We start from the raw sequence: 23,394 nt of genomic DNA, 5'->3' as shown, positions 1-23,394 counted from the left end.
CTCAGGACTGAAGCAGGACCTCTCCTCCCCACATCCCCCAAAGTAGTGGGGTGGAAAGTCAGTATAACAACGATACTGAAGAACTGTAAGAAGGACAAAAAAGTCCCCCATAACCTAAAGTTGCCTGCCACTGTCCCCTGGTTGTGCTGCTATGAGGGCATGCCTGTAGCTGCAGTCTTGCTTTACTGAAAACACTGCAGTCTGCTCTTTTACAGGATTATCGAAGGCTCTTTCCTGTGTTTCTGCGGCATTTGCAGCATCATGACTAAATGTGAATTTACCTCACCTCTCCCTTGATGTTGGACTCATAGTACCTTTTATTAGAGGCTTCTGAGGCTGAGCAGAGCTCAGTTCCCATGAGATTGGCATCTGCAAAGCATTGGCTCCTTTTCTGGTCAGCAGGTAGACAGCACCAGCGCCCACGTCTTATGGGGCGCTGCCCTGCCATTACTTCAGTACTGTTAGAAATGCTGGGATGACATCTTTGGTTGCATTTATTATTGCTATTATTTTCGTTAAAAATATTTTTGAATCCTCCCTTAAAGGAGATATTCACAGAATGATTGCTGGGCCAAAAGTAGGACCCACTTTCTGGCCCTTACTATGGTCATCTTCTCTAGAGATGGTTGCAATGATGCACAAATTTCATTATCTTTGAAAGCTTCTGACTTTGAATCTCTTATTCTTTTGTAAAATTATATAAAACTAGCAGTTCTATAGAATAAGAGCTGACAACAAAAAAAGGGAAAGTAATTTCAGAGGGGAAATGACATGACAATTGAAGGATTGACTCATCCTATGTTAAGAACTCACATTGATGTTTAAAATACCATTCCACAGAACAAACTGGAAAACCTCTCCAGTTCAGGGGTGATTTTTATTGAATGAGACCATCTGTGCTATTAAAACTAGCAAATATCAGAAAACTAAACAATCTTAGTGTTTAAGGACATAATGCTCTTCTGTGTTGCTGGTGGCATTGTAAATTACAAGTCATTGGAGGAAATTCACACTTTAAGAAATGTCTTTTCATACATTCAGCAGATATTTTCTGTGAACACCTACCTTGGAACTACTGACTTTTTTTTTTTTTGCGGTACGCGGGCCTCTCACTGTTGCGGCCTCTCCCGTTGCAGAGCACAGGCTCCAGACGCGCAGGCTCAGCGGCCGTGGCTCACGGGCCTAGCTGCTCCGTGGCATGTGGGATCTTCCCGGACCGGGGCACAAACCCGTGTCCCCTGCATCAGCAGGTGGACTCTCAACCACTGCGCCACCAGGGAAGCCCTACTGACTTTTTTAATTGGGAAATTTTTCTTTGTAAATTTATGTATATGTTTTATGATTACAAAACACATGTGTGTTTAACTTTTATGGATAAAGCAAACACAAAAAATGAAATCCCTGATAAATCTACCACCCATAGATAATCTCTGTTAATTTTCTGGTATATTTCCTTCTAATTTTTTTCTGTGTGTCTGTATTTATGTATCTCTTTTCCTTTTTTTCGTATTGCAACTCACAGTTTAGATATACTTTTTACATATTTTATACCTAGATACAGTTTATGTCTTTTGTTCTCCCCTTAATATTGTGAACATTCAAGTTAAGATGTATGCAAAAGGTGGTTAGGAGTTGCTGCACACCATTTTCTCCTATAGAATATGTATATATATTGCTCTGTACAGTCATCGTAAGTTTGTGACTGTTTCTCTCCTAGCGATTATGCTGCTATAGCTTTTGAGAGGATATTTTGCATATTGGTTTCGAGAATAACAGGCCCCTTTCCTCTTTTCAATGTTGGTCTGTCATGAACGAGGATTTCAGTTCCTGGTGCCTGCTTAGGCCCCATCCTAAGCCTTCAGTTCTGTCCTGGTCTTCCCAGGCCCCATGTGGTCCAGTGTGTTTCTCAGAAAAGCCCTTCTGTGTGTTCCAGAGGTCCCCCAACGAGCAGACCACAAGGTGGTGGACACCATTGACCAGCTGGTCACACGTGTTGTTGGAGGCAGCCTGTCTCCCAAAGAAAGAGCTCTTCTCAAGGAGGACCCTGCTTACTGGTAGGTCTTTAAATGTTGCTCTTCAGAATTCCTCCCATAAAGTACATGGCAATGTTTTTGTTGCTCTGATGATGTCCAGAGAAGAGGGTGAGATGCTTATTTTGTGCTGTGGTGTAGTCAGTGGAAGAGCATGAGGGTGGGTCAGGTTCATGTGGGTTCAAGCTCCAGTCTGCTGCTTACCTGCCATGTGGCCTTCTCTCATCTGGACACGGAGCACTTTGTCCCTGCTGTGCTGGTTTGAGGATGAGGTGAGAGGTGTATACAAAGAATGAGTGTAAGATAAGGAATATATCACAGCAGTTGTTTGTGATTTATTGCTACTGTTTGTTAAACTGTCTTTTCCTTTTGCCTTATTGCCTCTTCACTTGAATAGAACTTTTTAAAATTAAAGTTTTCACCATAAATACAGTATTTGATCATTAGAGAAGGTAAAGAAGAACAGAAAATTGGGCAAAGCCACCTGTGTGCTTACTGGCATTCACTGGCATTTTTGGGTATTTGCTTCCAGTCTTTCTGCTCATTGCGAGCTGTTTGGTTTTTAACACAGTTGTGATTATGCTGTGATATACGCTACTCCTTTTAGATAACAAAGGAAAATGCTCGTATTCCCTACTTTTTGAAAACATTTCAGATGGCTGTGTTTACCGGTTCGCAGAGTTGGTGATCAGTTTATCTAGCCATTCCTCTCTTGTTGGATTTTTAGAATATTTTTGATTGTACACTATTTTTAATTTTTTCTGTGAATAGCTTAATGTGTCACATTTCTGTGTGTGTTTAGGATTATCTCTAGATTAGATTGCTGGAAGTGGAAAGGTTTTATACTTCGTTAACTTTTTAAAAAATGATCAAAGTGGCATATGCCCTTTGTAAAAATAGAGAAAAGTAAAAAGGCAAAGATGGAGTTACTCAGAGCTCTCCCACTTTTCCCCCACAGTGTGTGCTCTGTAGTTGTGTCCTGTGTTTTAAACTTAACATAATTGTCCTTATTATCAATGAATGCATACTATTCCTTCTTACATAGTATACTACACTCAACCATTGCCCATTGGTGGATTCTTGGATTCTAATAACGTTATGATGAATGTTGTCTTGCTTTTATTTATGTCTACATTTCTGGCAGTTTATTACGGTAGTATGTGGGAGTAAAATTGCTAGTTTAAAAAGAAAGCTCATTTTAGAGGCTTTTGATCTGTGTCAGTGTTTCTCAACTGCAGCATTATTATTGTTATTATTTTTAAAGAAGATGTTGGGGGTAGGAGTTTATTAATTAATTTATTTATTTTTGCTGTGTTAGGTCTTCGTTTCTCTGCGAGGGCTTTCTCTAGTTGTGGCAAGCGGGGGCCACTCTTCATCGCAGCGCGCGGGCCTCTCACTATCGCGGCCTCTCTTGTTGCGGAGCACAGGCTCCAGACGCGCAGGCTCAGTAGTTGTGGCTCACGGGCCTAGTTGCTCCGTGGCATGTGGGATCCTCCCATACCAGGGCTCGAACCCGTGTCCCCTGCAGTAGCAGGCAGATTCTCAACCACTGCACCACTAGGGAAGCCCAACTGCAGCATTATTGATGTTTGAGGCTAGATAATTCTCTGCAGGGGGACTGTCCTGGGCATCCTTGGCCTCCACTCACTAGGTGCCAGTAGAAGCCTCCATCCCAGCCAAAAATACCTTCAGACATTGCTCAGTGTCCCCTGGGGGACAGAGTTGTCCCTGGTGGAGACCACTGATCTTTATCATCAGGTTATTTTCCGTGATTGACACCCTTACTGCCACTCCGTACATGTGCCATGCCTTCACATGAGTGTTTTTGACTTAAAGATAATTTCATAGTGTGATGTTTTACCTTATATTCTTTTGTTAATTAAAAAGATTATGTGTTTGCTCATAGGATTTCTAGTTGTAGTTCCTCTTTTTTGAGTGATCTGTTCAGGTCTGGTATAGTCAATGCTGTATCCATACCAAGCTCTCTATTCTTGCTGTTGTAATTTCTAAAGATGCTTGAAAGGTGTAAATTTCTGTGTAATGGCACCAGGGCTTTGGTCCTAACCAGCATGATTTTTCAGGAGAAGAGTTGGAACTTGTTATGGTTTTATTTTTACAGAATTTTTTGTTTTTTGGCTGCACTGGGTCTGTGTTGCTGCACTCGGTCTTTCTCTAGTTATGGCGAGCGGGGCTACTCTTTGTTGTGGTGCATGGTCTTCTCTTTGCGGTGGCTTCTCTTGTTGTAGAGCATGGGCTCTAGGTGCGTGGGCTTCAGTAGTTGCAGCGCTTGGGCTCAGAAGTTGGGGCTCATGGGCTCTAGCGCGCATGCTCAGTAGTTGTGGCGCACGGGCTTAGATGCTCCATGGCATGTGGGATCTTCCTGGACCAGGACTCAAACCCGTGTTCCCTGCATTGGCAGTGGATTCTTAACCACTGAGCCACCAGGGAAATCCTTTACAGAATTATTGTATTCATCAAGATTATGTTCCTGTGTTGAATAAGATAGGCATGTAACTTAAAAGGTAAAAAAAAGAAAAGAAAAGAAACCCAGTAACCTAATTGCCCCAGTATCATTTATTGAATACTTTTTATTTAGCAAATACTTTTGCTTTCTGTGCACTTGGTACCATTCTAAGCACTTTACTGCTTTAAGCATTAGCTGGCCGAACCCTCATAAACAACCTTTTGAGGTAGGTATGTTGTCATCCTGATTTTACAGACAGAAAAGTTGAGGCTCAAAAGGGACCTCTTGCCTCAAGGAGACACAGCTAGTAAAAGACAGAGCTGAGATTCACGTTCTGGCTGTGTGGTCTCAACCAACGCTCATACTGAAGGAAGGAGGCTAGATAGCCTCAGATTGACAGATGAAAGCAGAGACCAAATCCTCTGGGTAAGATGTCATCTAGACTTGGAAGACCCAGGGGCAATTTCCAGGTGATTGCCGAGGTGATTGGGCTGGAGGGAAGGGGGACCCTGAGAGGACTAGGAGCATGCCTCTCTGCTGCATGACTGCTCTGCACTACCCATCAGGTTCATGATCTCTGACAGTCAGGGGTGGCAGACGGAAGCATAGCCAGAGCTGGGCGTATGTGTGGCAGTGGGAGGGGGTTGCAAATCAGAAATGAGCATTGAGCTCTAAACCAAGTATTTGAGGGAAACTGGCAGCATGAAGGAGGGCCACCCAACCCAGCAGATCTGGCACCTAAGAAGTTACTATAAGGAAAAGAAGATTGTCTACAAGTACATGTGTGTAATTAATAGTCTTGGGTGGATAATAGCATATTGTATCCATGAAATAGGAACTGCTTGTTATGGAAAAGAACCAATTAAGGATCTTGGAATTGACAAATGTGATTGTTGAAATGATCTCAGTGGTCGGCTGATAGAATTGACCTGGATGAAGAACAGATTAGGGAGCTGGACTCAGAGACGTGATCACCTGTGACTTCCTTCAGAAAGAATTACCCAGAGACTGTAAGAAGAAAGAGTATGCAAAAAACAGTGTTAAAGAACTAGTAAACTTAGGTTTTTGGTGTGTATATTTGAATTCTTAAAGTAGTACTTTACCTAATGTGATTTACCAAAAAAATGAAGTAAACACAAATGGCAAAATGTTTCTGCCATGATATCAATGGCAGAAACCATGGCTGTGTCTATGTGGCATGCAGGATCTTAGTCCCCTGACCAGGGATTGAACCCATGCCCCCTACAGTGGAAGTGCAGAGTCTTAACCACTGGGCGGCCAGGGAAGTTCCCAGTTCTACTCCTTGGAGACAGTCGCTTTTAGTTCATTAAACTACTTTTAACTGTTACTTCTGTATCTCTAGAGATGATAAGCCTATGTTGCTCTTTTTTTTGTTTGTTTGTTTTTTATGACCACACTGCAGGTCTCGTGGGATCTTAGTTCCCCAACCAGGGATCGAACCCAGGCCCCGAAAGTGAAAGCACCAAGTCCTAACCGCTGGACCACCAGGGAATTCCCCAAAGCATTTTCCTTATAATGAAAAGTGTATAATTCAAGCCTCACAGCAACATGATGAAGTAGCTTATTGTTATCATCCATCTCATCTTACAGATGGAGAAACTGAGGCACAGAAAGATTCAGTAAATCTCACAGCTAATAAGTGGCTACACTGGGATTTGAACTGTGCAGGCTAGCTTAGGAATATTCTATGCTCTTGATGTTACGCTCCACTAGAACTAAGGGAGATGGGTTTGTGACATGTCCTCACACTGCATGCACTTGGCATTAGAACTGACCAGGGGAAAGGGACTTACATCTTGGGGATCCAGGTCACCTGGGCACTGACTCCACTTTTTGCCCTGGATGAGGGGCTGCGTTTGACTTGAGAACTGGAGCTTCTTTTTTGGTCAGCCTTCCCTTATGTGGCAACCCTTGCTTGTTAGGATGCAATCTTGCAGGATGCTGCTGTTGGCCCAGCAGAGTGTCCAGGGCAGCAGAGGAGCCAGCACACAGCCTCTTTCCTCAGATCCAGCCAGACCTTGACTGTGCAGTGAGCATCAACAGGAGCTTCATATGGAGCTGCCCACCAGGGACATGCCACATCACACGGTGCTGCCAGCGTCCTGCTGTGCACTGCCACCTCACAGCCAATCAGCTTCTGTTGTTGGTAATTGGGAACCTCATCTAATATATGATCTCAACTTCAGCGTCCAAAAGCCACATGAAATATTGCCATACTCACCAAACAGTACTCGTTCTTTAACACAAACTGAGATTGAACGTTCACAAAAAACTTGTTATGAATGAGGTCGTGTAGAAAATTACAGAATGTCCCAGGAAAGGGAAGTCACGTGGGCCACATTGTGCAATGCATAGAAGTTGAAACCAGCAACAGCCAAAATAAAACAGGCTTCTGAATAACTTTTGTATGAAAGAGAATTAGAATTGGAATTAGAAATTCTTCAGAAGGAAGTAGCAGGGAGAGCATTGCATATAGAATGCATCCGTGACAGCAGTTGGGAGAAAGGTGCGACCTTGTGTGTGTATCAGAAATAAAGAGTGAAGGTAAGCATTCAATTCATGAAGCAAGAAAGAAATGGTGCAAAAAGCCCAGAGACTACAAGGAAAGGGTTAATAGAGATGAAAGAAAGTGCTAATGAAAAAGTCAACAAAGTAAATAATGTGACCTTCTCCTTCTAATCCAGTCATGCCTCTTTCTAACCCATTCCTTGAGCAAATCCTTAAGTTTGCTTTATATTCTTTCAACCTATATGAAAAAAACAGATATACGTGGATGTCATGTACACAAAGCAGTTTCATATGGTACGTATCAATGTTGGTCTTCTCTAGTTTGCTGTCTGTGAGCTGTATTACGGATCTCTTTCTATGTTAGTACATGTAACTCAAACTCCTCTCTTCTGTACTGTTCTCATTATGACTCTGGCATGTGATTTCACAGCGGTGGCACACTCAGTGCCTTAATGATGTAGTTAAAAGGTCGCTGAGTGCTCACCACTTGAAGGGCATCATCTCCTGAAAGTGATGTCCAGGAGCAACACCTGCCACTTCCTGACAGCAGAGAGCTTCCATGGTTTCAGGGTAACTGGTTTGTATTGTGAGGCCACCAGGAGCTGGGAGCTCCTTCATGGCTGCTGATGACGGAAATTGAGGAGGAATCGACCAGTGTTCGGTCAGAGCTCCTGGTCACCCTGTGGTCACTCTGAGCAGGACAGATGACCAAGGCCCAGCGCTGGGTTCTTGGTGGAGCCGGGCGGAGCCTCTCCAACAGCAGGGAGGCCACCAAGTAGAAAGGGTTTGCAGAAGTGTATTTACAGCGACAATTTGGTCATGCTGGTGTATTCACAAATGTCCTGCTATTCCTGTTTTGTTATACAGGTTTTTATCTGATGACAGTAGTCTGGAGTATAAATATTATAAGCTGAAGCTGGCAGAAATGCAGCGGATGAGCCAGAACTTGCCAGGAGCAGATCAGAAGCCGATGGCGGCAGAGTGTGCAGTCCGGGCCATGCTATATTCCCGGGCAGTCCGGAGCCTCAAGAAGAGGCTCCTACCAGGGCGGCGGCGGGGGCTGCTTCGAGCTCAAGGACTCCGGGGCTGTAAAGTGAGGAGAGCGACCACCGGTACCCAGACCCTCCTCTCCTCAGGCACCAGGCTGAAACACCATGGCCGGCAGGCTCCAGGCTCCTTGCAGGGAAAGCCGCCCCAACCAGATGGAAATGATGCTGCCAAGGACTGCCCGCCAGACCCAGCCGGACCCTCTCCTCGGGACCCCAGCCCAGAAGCCTCAGGCCCATCCCCCAAGCCAGCAGGAGTGGATGTCTCCGAAGCCCCTCAGACCTCTTCTCCCTGCCTGTCTACTGATGGTGAGTGCTCACTTCTGTCCCCCTCCTCTGGGCCCCAGCCCCAATGCTCATCTATCCCCAGGGCTCTCTGCAGAGACAGGTGGCTTCAGTGGGCTGGGCTGGGCAGCAGGCAGCAGCGAAAGGGACCTGGCCAGAATGGCACACACACGGGCACTCTCTCTCCTCTTGCTTCCTCAAGGGGCTGGCTCTAGACTCCTGCTGCACCCTTCCTCTTATCCTGAGTGTGGAGCTGACACGAGGTGCTGCCTGGTGACTCTGTGCTTCCCTGTAAGGTCCTCCTGCTGGCCAGCAGGGTGTGCCATGTGCCCGTGCTTAGGGCTTTGAGCTCCTTGATCCATTTCTCTCTATTCTTGCCCGTTATATGTTCCATAAGGCTGCCCGTGTTCTCGTTCTGCTTCCTCTTCCCCGCTAAGGTCTCTGTGTTTCCTTCCTTAGAGTTTGTTGACCAGCAATTTCTTTTGTTTCTCCCAGCCATTACCTTCTCCTACTGCAACAGGCCTGCCCTCTGCCCAGTGCTTCCCACTCAGCACTAGGTGGGAATGGAGAGGGAAAAAATCTACACAACTGCTACATTTCTCTAGCTGTTGCTACATAACAAGCCAGTCCAAACTGTGGCTTCAAACAGGAGGCATCCAGTGTTGCTTCAAGTCAGCTGGGCTGGGCCTGCAAACTGTCTGCAGGCAGTGGCCAGTTGTCTGGAACTGTCAGCTGAGATGATAGGGGTAGTGGGCTACATGCCTGTCACCCACCAGCAGTTCACCTGACAGTCGGGTTTGGCCATCCAGGAGAGACAGAGGAGGTGCTTGAGCCCTCTCAGGCCTGGACTCCACATTTCTGTCACATTCGTAGCCAGCAAGAGTTCCAGGGCCAGCCCCAGTTCAAGGGGAAAAAAGAGAGTCCACCTCTGCTGGACAGAGCTGCAGAGTCACATGGCAAAGGGCAAGGGTACAGTGAGGGGCCGTCTTTATAATCAGTCTCCACAACCCCACGATGTTCACATGGGAATTGGCAGCTCAGAACCAATACATGACAGTTGCTTTATTTTGTAGTTGATACGAAGACAATGGAGACTGCAGAGAAACTGGCCAGATTTGTTGCTCAGGTGGGACCAGAGATTGAACAATTCAGCATAGAAAACAGCATTGACAACCCTGACCTTTGGTATGTACCCATCACACCCCTTTAATCTGAGGCCATGAGTGTCCTGAGAGCCCACAGGAGTTCACCCCATGAGTGTCCTGAGAGCCCACAGGGGGTCGCCCTGGGATAAATCACGACTTCACTTCTGCTGAGCTCAGGGCTGTTAGGGAGCATCTGTTTTGGGTTGTTGGGAGACCTGCCCTCATCTGGGGCATCAGGAAAAGCCTCCCGCGGAGGGAAGTTTAAGCTGGATCTGAAGGTTCAATGGGCGTTGGCCAGGGGAAAGGGGAGAGAATGCCCTGGCCGAGGGACTTATAGTTTCCCCAGGACCTTTGCAGAGGCAAAGAGGAGAGTGTGTCCTCGCCCATGAGTCTGAGGAGGAGGAGGGCACTGTCCCTGGTCATGCTGGCTACTCTGGGCAGGATGAGAATGTGCTGCTCATGTAGCATGTTGGGTTTTGGTCCAGATGTAAGCAGCAAGCACTTCCACTCAGTGATGGCGTGGCACCCTTGTGCCAGGAGGGGGCACCATTTTCCTCTCCATTCTTCAGATGGCATAATCATTCAACACTACACAGCCCAGAGGCCACAGAACCAGAGCCCCACTCTGCCTGCGGGGTGCGGGTTCTCCTTCACAGAGAGACTGCCTGAGGGCCATGTGTTCCCAGTACTGAGCCGTAACCCGGCTGGGCTCCCCTTGGAGTGTGGGGTTCCCATGCTGTGTAGATTGTGTCCTATTGCCAGCTAGGGGTTCCGGGCGCTCACCCTGCTCCCAGCATGCTAGAGAGTCGTGCCTCAGCTTAGTTAAGAATACAGTTAAAAACTTTACATTTCCTGGAGCATTTCTGGGACCCAGTAGTGGCTAAGCGCATACTTCTAGTTTGGCCTTACACACAATCTCTTTGTGTTTGTGGTGAGAATTTTTGGGTATCTTCCAGAAGGGGATTGTTGAATCATAGTTCAATGCAAACTAAGTTTTGTTAGTGCGAATTCCCCTCCCTGAGGGCCACTCTCCTACGAGTGTCATGAGTGCCTGTCCCCACCCCCCCCACCTTTTGGCATGCCTTTGAGCCAGTGGGATTGGTGAGGAATTTCTAATTTTCTCAGTGAAGTTTTAGTTTGCATTTTTCTTACGAGTGAAATTGAACCTCTTTTCATAAACTTGTGTCCTTTGAATATTTTCTGTAAACTGTTCATATCATTTGCCCTTTTTTTAAAAAAAAGTTTTGTTGAGGTATAATTGACATGCCATAAACTGCACATATTTGTCTAATAAGTTTTTTTTATTAATTAATTTATTTTTTACTGCATTGGGTCTTTGTTGCTGTGAGCAGGCTTTCTCTAGTTGCAGTGAGTGGGGGCTACTCTTCCTTGCGGAGCGCGGACTTCTCATTGTGCTGGCTTCTCTTGTTGCAGAGCACAGGCTCTAGGTGCGCAGGCTGCAGTAGTTGTGGCACATGGGCTCAGTACTTGTGGCGTGCAGGCTCAGTAGTTGTGGCCCATGGGCTTGGTTGCTCTGCAGCATGTGGGATCTTCCCGGACGAGGGCTCGAACCCTGAATTGACAGGAGGATTCTTAACCACTGTGCCACCAGGGAAGTCCCTGTCTAATAAGTTTTAATGCGTGTTTACACTCATGCAGCCATCACCAGCATCAAGATGATGAACACATCCATGACTCAAAAGTTTCCTTGTGCCCTTTGTCATCCCTTCCTGCAGGCAGCTGCTGATCAGGGCTCTCTCACTGTAAATAGTTTGCATTTTCTATAATTTTGTGTAAATGCAGTTTGTTTTCTCCTTTTGTCTGGCTTCTTACTCCACATAATTATTAGGGTTCATCCATGTTGTGTGTATCCATAGTTCATTCCTGTTTATTGCTGAGTGTATCGCATTGTATGGCTGGACCACAGTTATTTACCCGTTCAGCTGTTGACGGCATTGAGATGTTTCCATTCTGGGACGATTTCAGATAAACCTTCTGTGAGCAGTCATGTACAAGGTCTGCTTTTATTTCTCTCCAGTAAAATACTGAGGCAGAGAAAGACTGGCTCACATGGTGGGTCTGTGTTTAACTTTTGAAGAAACTTCCAGACAGTCTTTCTAAGTGGTGGCACAGTTTTGCATTTCCAGCAGCTTGGGTGAGAGTTCTGGTTCCTCCCCATCCTCACCAGCACTTGATAGTGTCAGTCTTCTTCATGTTAGCCCTCTTGGTGCGGGGGAGGGGTGGTTCTCATTTGTGTTTCTCTGAGGACTAACAGTGCTGAGCATCTTTGCATGTGCTTATGTATTTCTTTAGTGAAGTGTCTGCTCGGATCTTTGGCCTCTTGTTTTATTGGGTCGTTTATTTACTTATTAATGAATTTTGAGAGTTTGTTATGTATTCTTGATACAAGTTATTTGTCAAGTGTGTGGTTTGCAGATAATTTCTCCCAGTCTGTGACTTGTTTTCTCATTCTAGCAGTGTCTTTTGGAGGGCAGAAGTTCTTAATCTTTGCCCTTTTCTTGATTGGGATTTTTGGATTTATTCTTTCTAGTTTCTCTGACCTTTTACCTGTAATGTAATTGTATCTATTTCCTTCATAGTTGGATATTTTTCACTTTACTTATGGTATGTTCTGCAGTGCAGAAACGTTTGATCTAGTAAAATTTCTCAGTTTTATCTCGTTGCACCTGGATACAGAGTTACAGTTAGAAAGAATCTCCCTACACTCAGATTATAAAGACATTTATGTATTTTCTTCTACAACTTGTATGGCTTGGTTTTTACATTTAGATCTCTGATCGGTGTGGGGTTATTCAGGAGCAGAGAGTACAGCATAGATCCAATTTAAATATTTTTGTAAAAAGCCGCCCAGTTGTTCCCAACACCATTCGTTGAAAAGACTGTTCTTTTTCACAGTGATTTGAGAGGCCACCTTCATCAGATACTGTGTTTCTGGCCTTCCTCTTGGTCTGTCTGTCCATAGACAAGTACCACACTGTTTTAACTATAGAGGCCTAACACACCTTGTAATACCTGGTGGAACTGAGCCCCTTGTTGATCTTATTCAGGGGTTTCCTAGATAGTCTTACATACTCATGTTTCTATATGAACTTAAGAATCATGTTCAGATCCAGAAAAAAATTATGCTTTTACTTCTATACATTAATATTTAATTAAGGGAGAATTGACTTCATTATGAGCCTGAGTTGTCCTGTCCAAGAACAAGGGCTGTCTTTCCTTTGGCCCAAGTAAATTTTGTGTGTTTTCGGTTTCTCACACCAGCCGCAGCTCCAAGCTGTGGCTAGGGCCATTGGACTCCGAGGCTCAGAGAGGCCTTTTTGCCAGCACGTTCACGCAGCTTTGCTGCAGGACATGAGGCAGGAGGTGACACACCTCTCTCCATCTCATGGCCGGAGTATGGGAGGAACCAGAGAGTCACAGTGAGCACACGCAGGCCCAGAGTGGCCGGTGACGTAATCAGAAAGAGATGAGGTAAGGCCCAGTTCGGATCTCCTGGCTGTAGTGTTAGAGCTCGTTCTAGCATGTTCTCTGGTTGTCCCTGCATACCTTGTTCCTCCAGCTCCCTCCCCAAGAAAGCAATAAGGCCTCTTATGTTCTGGCTACTTCGTTAAATTACTAGTACTCTTCAAGCTTTCTATCTCATTGTAAAGCTGCCCATCAACCACAGCTGGTGGAAAGAGGTCATGTGTTTGCTTCTTTGTCCCACCCCCAGCTTTGTCAAGTCCATTTGGACAGTTTCAGAAAATACGAATGTTTATAGAGAACCCTCTGGTTAACCAATGTATTTCATCTTTATCCCAGGTTTCTACATGACCAAAACAGTTCAGCTTTCAAATTCTATCGAAAAAAAGTATTTGAACTGTGCCCATCGATTTGCTTTACGTCATCTCCGCTGAACCTTCCTGCCAGCAAGAGCACCGATTCTCAGGAGAGCCCCCTGGAGCCCATGGAGGGGGAAGGAGAGTTTGAGGATGAGCCCTCTCAGCGCAAGGCTGAGCTGGAGAGCCCAGAGGTGATGCCTGAGGAAGACGAGGACGAGGAGGAGGATGAGGAGGACGAGGAAGGGAGTGAGGAGGCCCCCACTCCTGGAGGGGCCTCCAGGCCGGCAGGAGGGTCGACCAAGTCTGAGGGCTCGGAGGGCAGCCCCCCAGCTGATGGCCTCCTGAGTGGGGTGGCCGAGGATGGCCCGGCTGGTGCGCCTGCCCTGTCACAGTCCTCTTCAGGGGCCTGCTTCCCCCGGAAGAGAGTCAGCAGCAAGTCGCTGAAGGTCGGCATGATTCCGGCTCCCAAGAGGCTGTGTCTCATCCAGGAGCCCAAAGGTAAGTGCCTGGCTATTGACACAGTGCCCCCAGCACGGTCTTCTGTTTAACACCTGAGGAGGAGTCATGGTGCTCGGTTGTGGGCCATGAAAAATTGTGGAGACGTTGTCTGTTTTGAAGAATTTACCTGGCCCTCAGCCCAAGTTCAGGTGCAAGATGACCAACTGGCCCCCGTCACCCTTTCCGCCTCTGATTACTCCAGCTAACCTGGACATTACCTTCCAGAACACTCCCAGGGCCAACACAACATGGGGTTCTTCGGTCTTATGTTTTTAACCTAAAATAGTCCTATTGGTTTTGCACACAGTCCAAAATGTTCATGAGAAACTGACGTTTCCAGTTGGTCTGAGGTTGGCACTCTAAGGAGATGCTGCGTTTGGCTTCTAGCACCCCACATGCTGCTTGTTATTTTCCATTATTGCTCAGCTTCCAACAGGGGAGTCCTGGCTGTGGAAGGAATGGGCCTGGGTCATCTTGGCTGTTTCCTGCCTGTGATCTTGAGGCGTGCCCAGCTTTCTGAGTGCCTCCATCTCCCCAAAGACCCCAGAGTAGTGATGACTGCTTAGTGACGATGAGGCAGGAGGACACGGACCAGGATCAGTCTTGGGCAGCAGTTAGTGGGAGCTGTGCAATCCATGCTCTGCCAGCCTTGGCCATGGAGGGCCATCTCCTTCCTGCCTGTGGGGAGGGTCAAGGTTCTTGAGGTACAATTTACCAGCAGTAAAGGTGCACCCTTTTCAAGTGGACAGTTCACGGAGTTTTGGCAAAGGTGTATAGGCATGAGCCCCCCAGTAGAGCCGAGCTGGAGCTCGTCCCAGAAGTGTCTCTGTGTCCCTCTGCAGTTTTCTCCTCTACCCAGCCCAGGCAACCACTGCCCATCATTCTGGCCTTGTGGTTTTGCCTTTTCTAGGCTGTCAGTAGGCGAATCACATCATGTCCCGCCTTTTGTTGGGCTGCTCGCTGCCCACCCAGGTTTCCACACAGCCGGGCCTGTGTGGAGCTGATGCTGCGATGCTTGTGTGGCAGGTGGTTTTGGTGAACAGGGCTCCATTGTGTGCGGAGAGCCTGTGTGTTCTATGTTACTGAGACCATCATATTCACACCCAGCAGTGTCAGTATAGTTTCTCCTGCTAAAGGAACAGTTCTCGTGGTTTGTGTTTGGAAACCTTGGTGTTGCAATGGATTTCTAACTGTTCTACTAAACTCTTATGTCCTTCAGAACTTATCAGAGTATGGTAGCACATCAGAATGCTTGTTAAGATGGCTTTTATGGGGGGAAAGTGGAATTCTTTCTACTTAAGAAGCTCTCAGTTATTTTGATAGGGTGGTTGATGAGATAGTACCAGACGTGCTGAGCTCTCCTTTGTCAAATATAATAATAACAATAATAATAACGTGATGTGGTGCTGTGTATGAGAAGCATGGTTGTTTTTACTAGAAAGTTCTGAGTGGACTTTACTTCTCTATCTATGGAACAGTCACAGGGACATGAGGAGGGCACAGTGTTGCAAATGGCTCATTTGTTGAAGCAAAATGTATTCCTGCAGTCATGGAAAATGATCCACGTGTCAGGTCCTTCGTCATAAACGTGGGAGTCACGCTTAGGTAGACTCTCCCATAGCGAGGCAGCCCTCAGTTGAGCCTCTGTTCTGCCTCTGCACTCCATGGGTCGCAAGGTTCCTGAGAGGAGTCAGGGCCAAATGGCTGGCCCTGTGGTGCAGCTCCTAGCCACCTTCTGTCTGCAGAGGGGCTATAAGCCAAAACTGCAGCACCCTCATCCTCTAAATAATTTGGGGAAAGTACATATATGTGTATATATACATTTCTTTTGTCTTCCAGTTCACGAACCAGTTCGAATTGCCTATGACAGGCCTCGGGGTCGTCCCGTGACCAAGAAGAAGGTGAGTGTGGCTGTGAGTCCTCACGTGTGACGTAGTCAGAGTTTGCCAGAGTTCCAAAGGGCACTGGCGTGACTAAGCTATACTCATACTTCAGGCCAGGTGTCAGCATACAAAGCACAACACACAGCCTTTTCTCTCCCGGGACTTCTTAAAAGTGTTTTGCATTGCCCAAAACCACAAGAGGGAGTAATTAGTCTACTTAACGGATGTGTGAGGCCTGATATGTGCAATGGATTGGAGAGATGAACAAGATAATGTCTCAGCCAATGAGAAGTTCAGATTTAGTAGACTATAATTGTGGTTAAAAGAGTGTGCTACTTTGCTAGTGAGCCGAGCGCATGTGCGTACGCATGTGTGTTTATTAACTGGTCAACACCTCTTGTGCTCCCAGCTCCATCTGCCCACCTTGAGGCAGCCATGAGCGGGGCTGGCAGCAATAGAAATGTGCAGGACCGGGAATGGTGGGTGCTGTGGGTGCAGAGAAGCAGGTCAAAAGGAGGCAAGCAATAAGGTGGGTTGGGGGGTACCCTTTAAGCAGGGAGGCCTAGGAGAAGCCCCAAATCAGTCACAGGTCAGCACGGAGCCCTTTGTGCCTAGAATGGAGTGATGGGGTGAGGAAGTAGAGGTGGCAAGCACCCAGGTCACATAGGGCTTGTCAATGGATGTCAGCACTGTGGCCCTTTCTCTGGGAGAGGCATTGGAGAACCACGGTGGGGATTTGGGTGGAAAACATGGCCACTATGGCAGCTGTGTTGAGAGCAGCCTGTGGGGTGGGGGGCGAGGCAGAGCCGGGGGTCCAGGAGAGGTGAAGGTGGAGTTGGTGGGACTTGCTCATGGATTGGATGTGGAACAGAGAAAGCCAAGAGCCCAGGGTGACTCCAGGGTTGTCAGCCTGGACAGTTAAGAGAATGGAGCTGCCATTGACTGAAATAGGGAGCCCCTGTGGGAGCAGGTCATTGGAAGGACACCGGGGCACACTCCAGACAGCTGGGCTGACACATGTCGGGGCAGGTGAGGCTACACAAGCTCACTTGGGATACATGTGGGAACATCACAAGTCTCTAGAAGTCAGGGAGGTGAGTGGGGAACCAGGCGAGGTCTCTGCTGGTGTCAGGGGGTGAGCAAAGCCCAAGTTGTGGCTCAGACCTGTTCTGAGTGCATTGCATCAATATCAATGGCCAAATGAAGCATCGGTGTGACCCCAGTTACAGCTGAGAGCAGGGACCTTCCTGTACCCGAAGCTTATGGTCTTAACAGCTGTGTTGGGTTTTAAGCCGACCCAGCACCCGGGTACCCATCTGGTGGCCTGTGTGAGGCACAGCCTGGTGAGAAGGCAGCCTTTTCAGGCTCAGCCTGGCCATCTAATCTTGGCATGTGAATCCTGAGGTTTTGTACATCTGTAAAGTGGGGCAGTTGCACCTATCCCGCAGGTAGGAAATACCTTGAGGATTAAATGAAATGTATGTTAACCCGATGTGCAGCCAGCTGGTGTCCTGCAAACATGGGTCTCTCTTTGGGGTGACTGCAGGCAGGGAGGAGGTCTCCCCTGCAGCTCTCTGTGCACACCTCAGCCTGGCCTATGGTGCATGGCTTTGCTCCAGCCCCAGGAAACCAGGCAGGGTGATTCTTAGACACAGTTGAACACTCACAAAGATCTGTCCAGCTGAGTGGACCCCTGTTCCTCCTGTTGCTCCCACCTGAACTGCTTTCCCGAAGGAGGATGCAAGCCTGCCATTTGGGGACCCGTGGCCAGCCTTCCCTCTGCCTTCCCCATCCTCTTCCCCTCCCACACTTGTCCCCTGCTCAGACCCTCTCCACTACTCCCAGCTGCCTTGATCAGGATAGAGGAACCTTCTCCCTGGGAGCATGTGAGGCCCTGGGGACAGGCTGTGTTGAGTGTTTAGTAAACAGATTAAAGAAATAGGCAGGCGGCAGGGACTCTGAGCCCCCAGCTGCCCAGCGGTTCCAGCACACTGTGGGTGCTAATGAATATTCATGAGTGAATGGAAATCCCCTTTGCTCACACTGGGCAGGCTCCTCCTCCAGAGGCCTCTAGGCTTTTTAATTTGTCTTCCCACAGTCAGCTCTGGAGCCCAGACTTCCTCTAGGGCTTCTTACCTTTCTACCCACAAGGTCTTTCCCAGGCCCCATCCTTCTTCTCAGCTGCACTGGCTCTCAGTGAGGTCTGCTCTGTGCTAGACATGGACCCCAGAGTCCAAGTGAAACCCGGTCCCTGCCCTTGGGGAGCTCTCAGAGCTCCAGACCTGGGAAGGACCAGACAGACATAGGTCAGTCAGGTTTGCTGAGTAATGCCTGAGGGCAGCCAGGGAAGCTTCCAGGATAGGGTCACTGCTCGGAGTTTTGGAAGCCCATGGGAATTAATGAAGCAGTGGGAGAGGGGTGGGGGTCAAATAGGGAGGACCCTTTGAGTCGATTTTTCTGTACAGCCTCTCTCCACTGCCTTTCTGGATCCCTCCTGCCTTAGCCCTGCTGCCCCTCTGACTCCTGCACTCCAGGGGCCTTCCTGCCTCAAGTCCTGTGCCCTGTGTCCCTCAGCCTGGGATATGCCCTTTGGTCATCACAGGGCCACTCTCTTTATCCAGGTCTCCACTCTGGGCTCTTCCTACTCACCCTTTGGCCCCAGGACCCACCATCCCCTCACAAAGTTTAATTCACAGTCTCAACACTGCAACAAGAGTGGTCATGGTGAAGCCTGAGAGGCTGGTCTGGTGTGGCTCTATGGGGATACCTCAGACTGGTGACCTCCAACCTTTAGAGGTCTGAACCCACCCAGGGAATATTGCCAGGACCATGGCTTGATCTTGAGCATCTGTGGAGTCAGGGAGGCATTAGGGGTGTTAGTACTGGACCATGTCCAGGTGTAACCCAGGGCAGACCCTTGCTCCAGGGGCTTTGCTGCACCTCACGTGCCACACTCTTCTCTCTCCTCAGAAACCCCAGGACTTTGATTTCGCCCAGCAGAAACTGACCGACAAGAACCTGGGGTTCCAGATGCTACAGAAGATGGGCTGGAAGGAGGGCCACGGCCTGGGCTCCTGTGGGAAGGGCATCAGGGAGCCCGTCAGTGTGTACGCAGTGGGCGCTGGGGGCCAGGGGTGGGGATGAGCAACCGTGCCTGGGGAGATGAGGCTTTCTGTGGGATTCTGGTCCTAAGTCCTTTGACCTGCAGCCTGATCCTTGGTTTCCTTCATGTCGAACATGGCTTATAGCAGATCATTTACATATGCAGGTGTTCATACAGCTCCTTGCTGCACTTGCATAGACTTGGTCCCTGGCATTTGGCCACACTCATTATTATCATAAAAGCTTGAGTGGTAATACTGGGTAGTTACGCTAAGAGCCACTTCCCTTTTCCAGGAGCCCACATGCAGACTAGCCAGGGTAGAGCACGGCCCAGAGTTTATTAAGCCCCATTAGCAGCCAGCAAGCATTTCAGTTAAAATTGAGCTTAGCACCTGCTGGGGAGGCTTTCTGCTGTAGTCAGGGGCTGGCTTCTGAGCACACTTCTCAGAAAGCTCGCATGCCTGCACGGGTGAGTATCCCTTGTTCCCCACTGTGAATTGTGTCTTATTTTCCCCCTCCCTTGCTGTCACTGTTGTGTGTCCCTCATACCTCTGTCCCACTCAGATGACTCAGGCTGTTTTCCATCTCCTGGTGGCTGGTCTCTGGGCTCAGGTGTGGCTAACTCTCCATTTTGCTCCTTAGGGGAACTGCCTCGGAAGGGGAGGGGTTGGGTGCCGACGGGCAGGAGCACAAAGAAGACACGTTTGACGTGTTCCGTCAGAGGATGATGCAGATGTACAGACACAAACGGGCCAACAAATAGGTACGTATGTGAGCTAGTGTGGGGGGCATTCTGCCTAAGCTGATGTTCTGGTACACAGAGAAGCTTCCTCCAGAAAAGTTAGTGTGCCCCACTCCTCAAAACCCAAACATCAAAATATCACTCCCCCCAAAAGATCATAAAATTTTGTGAGGGAAACAAAAGGAGTGTTTGGATGTGGATGTGTCCCACCTCTCACCTTCCAGGCTGAAGGAACGAGCCCCGTGCTCGCCAAGCGCCACTGCACGCAGCCCATGGTGCGGCCTCTGCACTGGGCTCCCAGGTGCGACTGTACGTGGCCATCTTGTGGAAACAAGCCACCACAGGAGTGGCCTGGTGTCTTACGAGTGTAAGGGTGACCTGGAAGCTGGTGCTGCAGAGGACGCCACTCTGCCTCATCCCTTTCTGAGGGTCTTCAAATCCTTTTCCTTCTGAGGGGCCTTTGGCCTATAAATATCCTATCTTTCTCCTATCTTTCTCCTCTCCTCTCAGTTTTGAACAAAATCGTTCTCTCCCTGAATAGATGAAAACCATTGGTGAGAAAGATAAGGCTTGAAGCAGCAATTACTCTTAAAACGCCACCTCTGTCCCGGATCTGCCCTGGAACCAGTGCCCAAGTAGGTTTGGTGTGTACACGAAAAACAAACATCTCCGCAGTTTCTGGTGCGGAGGTTCCACCCGCTGGCTTTTCTTTTTCTTAAAAAAAGAACGCACCATTTCCAATCTGCTTTTGCCTTTCACCCTCTTCCAAATGCTTTTGGCAGCAAGTCTTCTCCAAGTCTCCCCTGGTTCCGCTCAGAAGGTGGGGCTGCCCTTGAAAGCACCAGCACCCTTTAAGTGCTCAGGAACCAGCTCCTGTCGGTTTTTCTGTCCTGGGACACATTGCTCTCTAAAAGTGATCTGCTTGCAAACTTGATACCGAAACAGTCACAGATCATATCTTCTCAAATTTAAATAGGGAATATAAATCAGTAATAATGAGGTCTGTGCTTTGGTACCACAGCTGTCGGTTGGAGTGCTGAAGCTCTTTAAACAAGTGGAGGTAGTGGATTCGATGAACGTGTTATTTATGGAGTCTCATCTCTTAAATGCATCCCAAGAGACTTGACGAAATTTCAGCAATGTATTCAGCAGCTGTATTCAGGGGGGAGTAATCATTACACCGATGAAACTTTCCCCAAATTTACGTGTCTCTTAGAATCCACAAAGCAAACTAGTTTTTTTTTCTTAAACCACATATGGAGTCTCTCCTACAAAGGGGTGGGAGGTGTAAACTCTTCAAGACTCTTCATTTTTTGCATGTGTGGCAGTGTAAAGAATTGTTTTATTAGGGCCTTTGTACAGAGCAGAAAGGATCCTCTTGGGGTGGGCTCTGCAGCTGTTCGCTATTTCAAGGCGTATGATTGCCGCCCCTTCCAGCTTCTCGCACTCTGCCTCTTGCAACTACATGCAAAATTCTCAGGCTGTGGGAATCTCTCAGCCCTTTCTCACAAAGCAGCAGTGTTGAAGTTTTAAATACATGCTAAAATCTGGAAAACAGGATCCTGCTGATACTATAAGCTTGGGGGACACAGCAGTGAGTTACCCTGTCAGCCACTTGTATTGGCTGTTATGAAATCCTTGCTTTCTCAAAGCCCGAGACCTCCTGGGCTGTAGTCCCAGGCTCCTCTGGATCTGTCTTATCTGTCTGGCCCACGCTCACCAGCACAGCGTCACGGGCCTGTGCCAGCATCTCACGTGCCCGCCTGATGTTGCCCTTCTTCATGCCACGGGTAGTCCCCAGGGCCCTGCTTGCTTCTGGTCACTTTTGTTGCTTTGGCAACTGGCAGATCTTTATGGCCACGGACATGCTGGAGGTTCTTCAGCAGAGTTGAAATAGCCTGCAGGGGTGGCGTGGTTTGGGGGAACCACAGCTATGGGTTTTTTTTCTAATCTTTCCAACAGCCTTCCATGTTGGCTGGGGATCAGGTAAAGGGATAGAACTCTGAGAACAGGGCCTTGATCCCGCATGGCCTTTCACAGAGCACCCTTTGGTGCTGAGTGAGGTGTGCACCCCCCAGCACGGGTCCTGGCTCTTTTTTCAAGCATCATATTCGCTTTGTCCTAGTATACTCATTCTTGGCTTTCCTCTGCTTTTATTTATAAGTAAAATACTTTAGGAATTCCAGGGGTTTGAGCCCTGTTCCCACAGCCTCCTGCCACTCCTCCTCCTGGGGGTGTCCTGCTTTGAGCTGACACCGTGAGCCTTTGGCAGTTGTCAAAGGGAGCACCTACTTCTTGAGCCTGGAAAGTCCTGTAAGCACTCAGGTGGCGCTTCTGTGGAGTTGGCATTGAGGCAGTGAAGGTGTTGCGTGGGCCGGGGAGGAGCGTGGTGGTGCGTCCCTGTGCCAGCTGTCGGCTGGGGACCAGCGTGCTGGCCCTCTGTGCCCGCCCTTGCCCTCTCCAGCAGAGGCCACTCTGCGGAGAGCACGTGTGAGAGCAAGTGTGATGTGCGGTTGCATAGCCTTGTCAAAGTCACAGTGTCTTTTCTGTCATTCTAGTTCCAGGGTCTCTTCCATGAGGACGACAGGCATCCGGAAAGTGCTAACTCACCACTTTGGGTGCTTACTGTCTCTGCCTTGTTTCCATCACTGGAAATCATATAGAGAAATTTAGCGTTTTTGGTCCTTGGTAAAACCTAGAAGACGTTTGTGATGTTACAAAATGGAAGCTTTGGGTTTTGTTTCTTTTTTTTTAATCTAAGAAGTTGTGAATGTTGTTAATCATTTAGCAGTTGAAATAAATGTAGAGGAAACCTAATTTTCCATGGTCTCCGTTGATGTGTTTTTAAATCAGACTGGTTGGGGAACACATGGTAGACGTTGTAGGGCCAACGTGGAGCCAGATCATAAACACTGCTGCCTCCCAGGCATGCCCTCTGCCTGCGGGGGCCTTTCTGACTGGCTTGCTGCAGCTGGGGAGCCTGGTAAGTCACTGGGAAAGCCTAGAGGGTGCCAGAAAGCAGGTAGTGATCAGGGCCAAACATAGTGGGTGGGTCCACTCTGTTTTCTGTAGAGAGGGGGGTTTATTGCTGGGTACAGAAATCTGCCTTTGAGAGGGTGTCGGGACATGGGAGCTTTACCTGAGCTGCCCACAATTCACCTGCCCACCTCAAGGCCTTCCCTGATCTCAGGGTCGGGGTTACAGCTGCCAGAGTTAGACCAAGGCCCACCTGGGCTTCCCCCTGAGTTAGGAGCTGGCCTGTGGGACATCTTCAAAGCTCCAGGCTGTTCCCATATTCTGCCCAGCCTGTGTATGATTCCTCCATCAGCAGCCCCTTGGCCCTTCTGGTGAGGAGGGAGGGTAAAGAGCACATAGGTGGGCAAGCCTGGCACCTACAGGACCTGCAGGGACCTCCACCTGAGCACAGTGTAATGGGCAGGAGCCTGGGATATGGTTGTGCCCGGGGTAGCAGGGAGCCCAGGAAGGGTTTGGGGGGCCTTTGTCAGCAAGAAAGGGGGGGGAGGAGGAGACAGGGCCTCTTGGGAAGCTGGTGTCAGACCCCTGAACCTCTCCTCTCACTGTGTCCCAGAGGACACTCAGGAGTGATGAGGACCCATATGGTCGTGATGGGAGCTCTTGTCATCCAAGAACCTCCCACACATTTGCTGTCATCTTCACCAGAGCCCTGGAGGTTGGTGTCTGACCATGAGCTTTAGTGCCGCTCCCTGAGAAAGTTGCTCAGAACCTATAAGGACCCCACCCATTCTCCTCCTCCCTCTTGGGAGACCCCCTTCCCAGCTCTCCTTTATCACTGTGCAGGGCTGGGGA

The 23,394-nt window shown here is 48.4% G+C and overlaps 1 protein-coding gene across 1 annotated transcript in view; it reads left to right on the top strand.

Annotated features, from left to right (window-relative positions):
* SUGP2 (SURP and G-patch domain containing 2) overlaps positions 1–22,387 on the top strand; it is a 30,647-nt gene extending 8,260 nt beyond the window's left edge. The window contains exons 4-11 of the mRNA XM_065874611.1: positions 1,934–2,054; positions 7,891–8,378; positions 9,428–9,539; positions 13,322–13,839; positions 15,679–15,740; positions 18,693–18,829; positions 19,467–19,587; positions 22,125–22,387. Coding sequence (XP_065730683.1) covers positions 1,934–2,054; positions 7,891–8,378; positions 9,428–9,539; positions 13,322–13,839; positions 15,679–15,740; positions 18,693–18,829; positions 19,467–19,587 — 1,559 coding nt within the window. The 3' untranslated portion in view covers positions 22,125–22,387. The remainder of the gene's footprint in view (positions 1–1,933; positions 2,055–7,890; positions 8,379–9,427; positions 9,540–13,321; positions 13,840–15,678; positions 15,741–18,692; positions 18,830–19,466; positions 19,588–22,124) is intronic.
* Positions 22,388–23,394: the final 1,007 nt, after the last annotated feature.

This window comes from Phocoena phocoena, chromosome 3 (genome assembly GCF_963924675.1).
Source record: "Phocoena phocoena chromosome 3, mPhoPho1.1, whole genome shotgun sequence".
In the NCBI taxonomy this organism is placed as follows: domain Eukaryota; kingdom Metazoa; phylum Chordata; class Mammalia; order Artiodactyla; family Phocoenidae; genus Phocoena; species Phocoena phocoena.
Note: the sequence above shows the minus strand (reverse complement) of the source record. Positions and strands in the feature narration are given on the sequence as shown.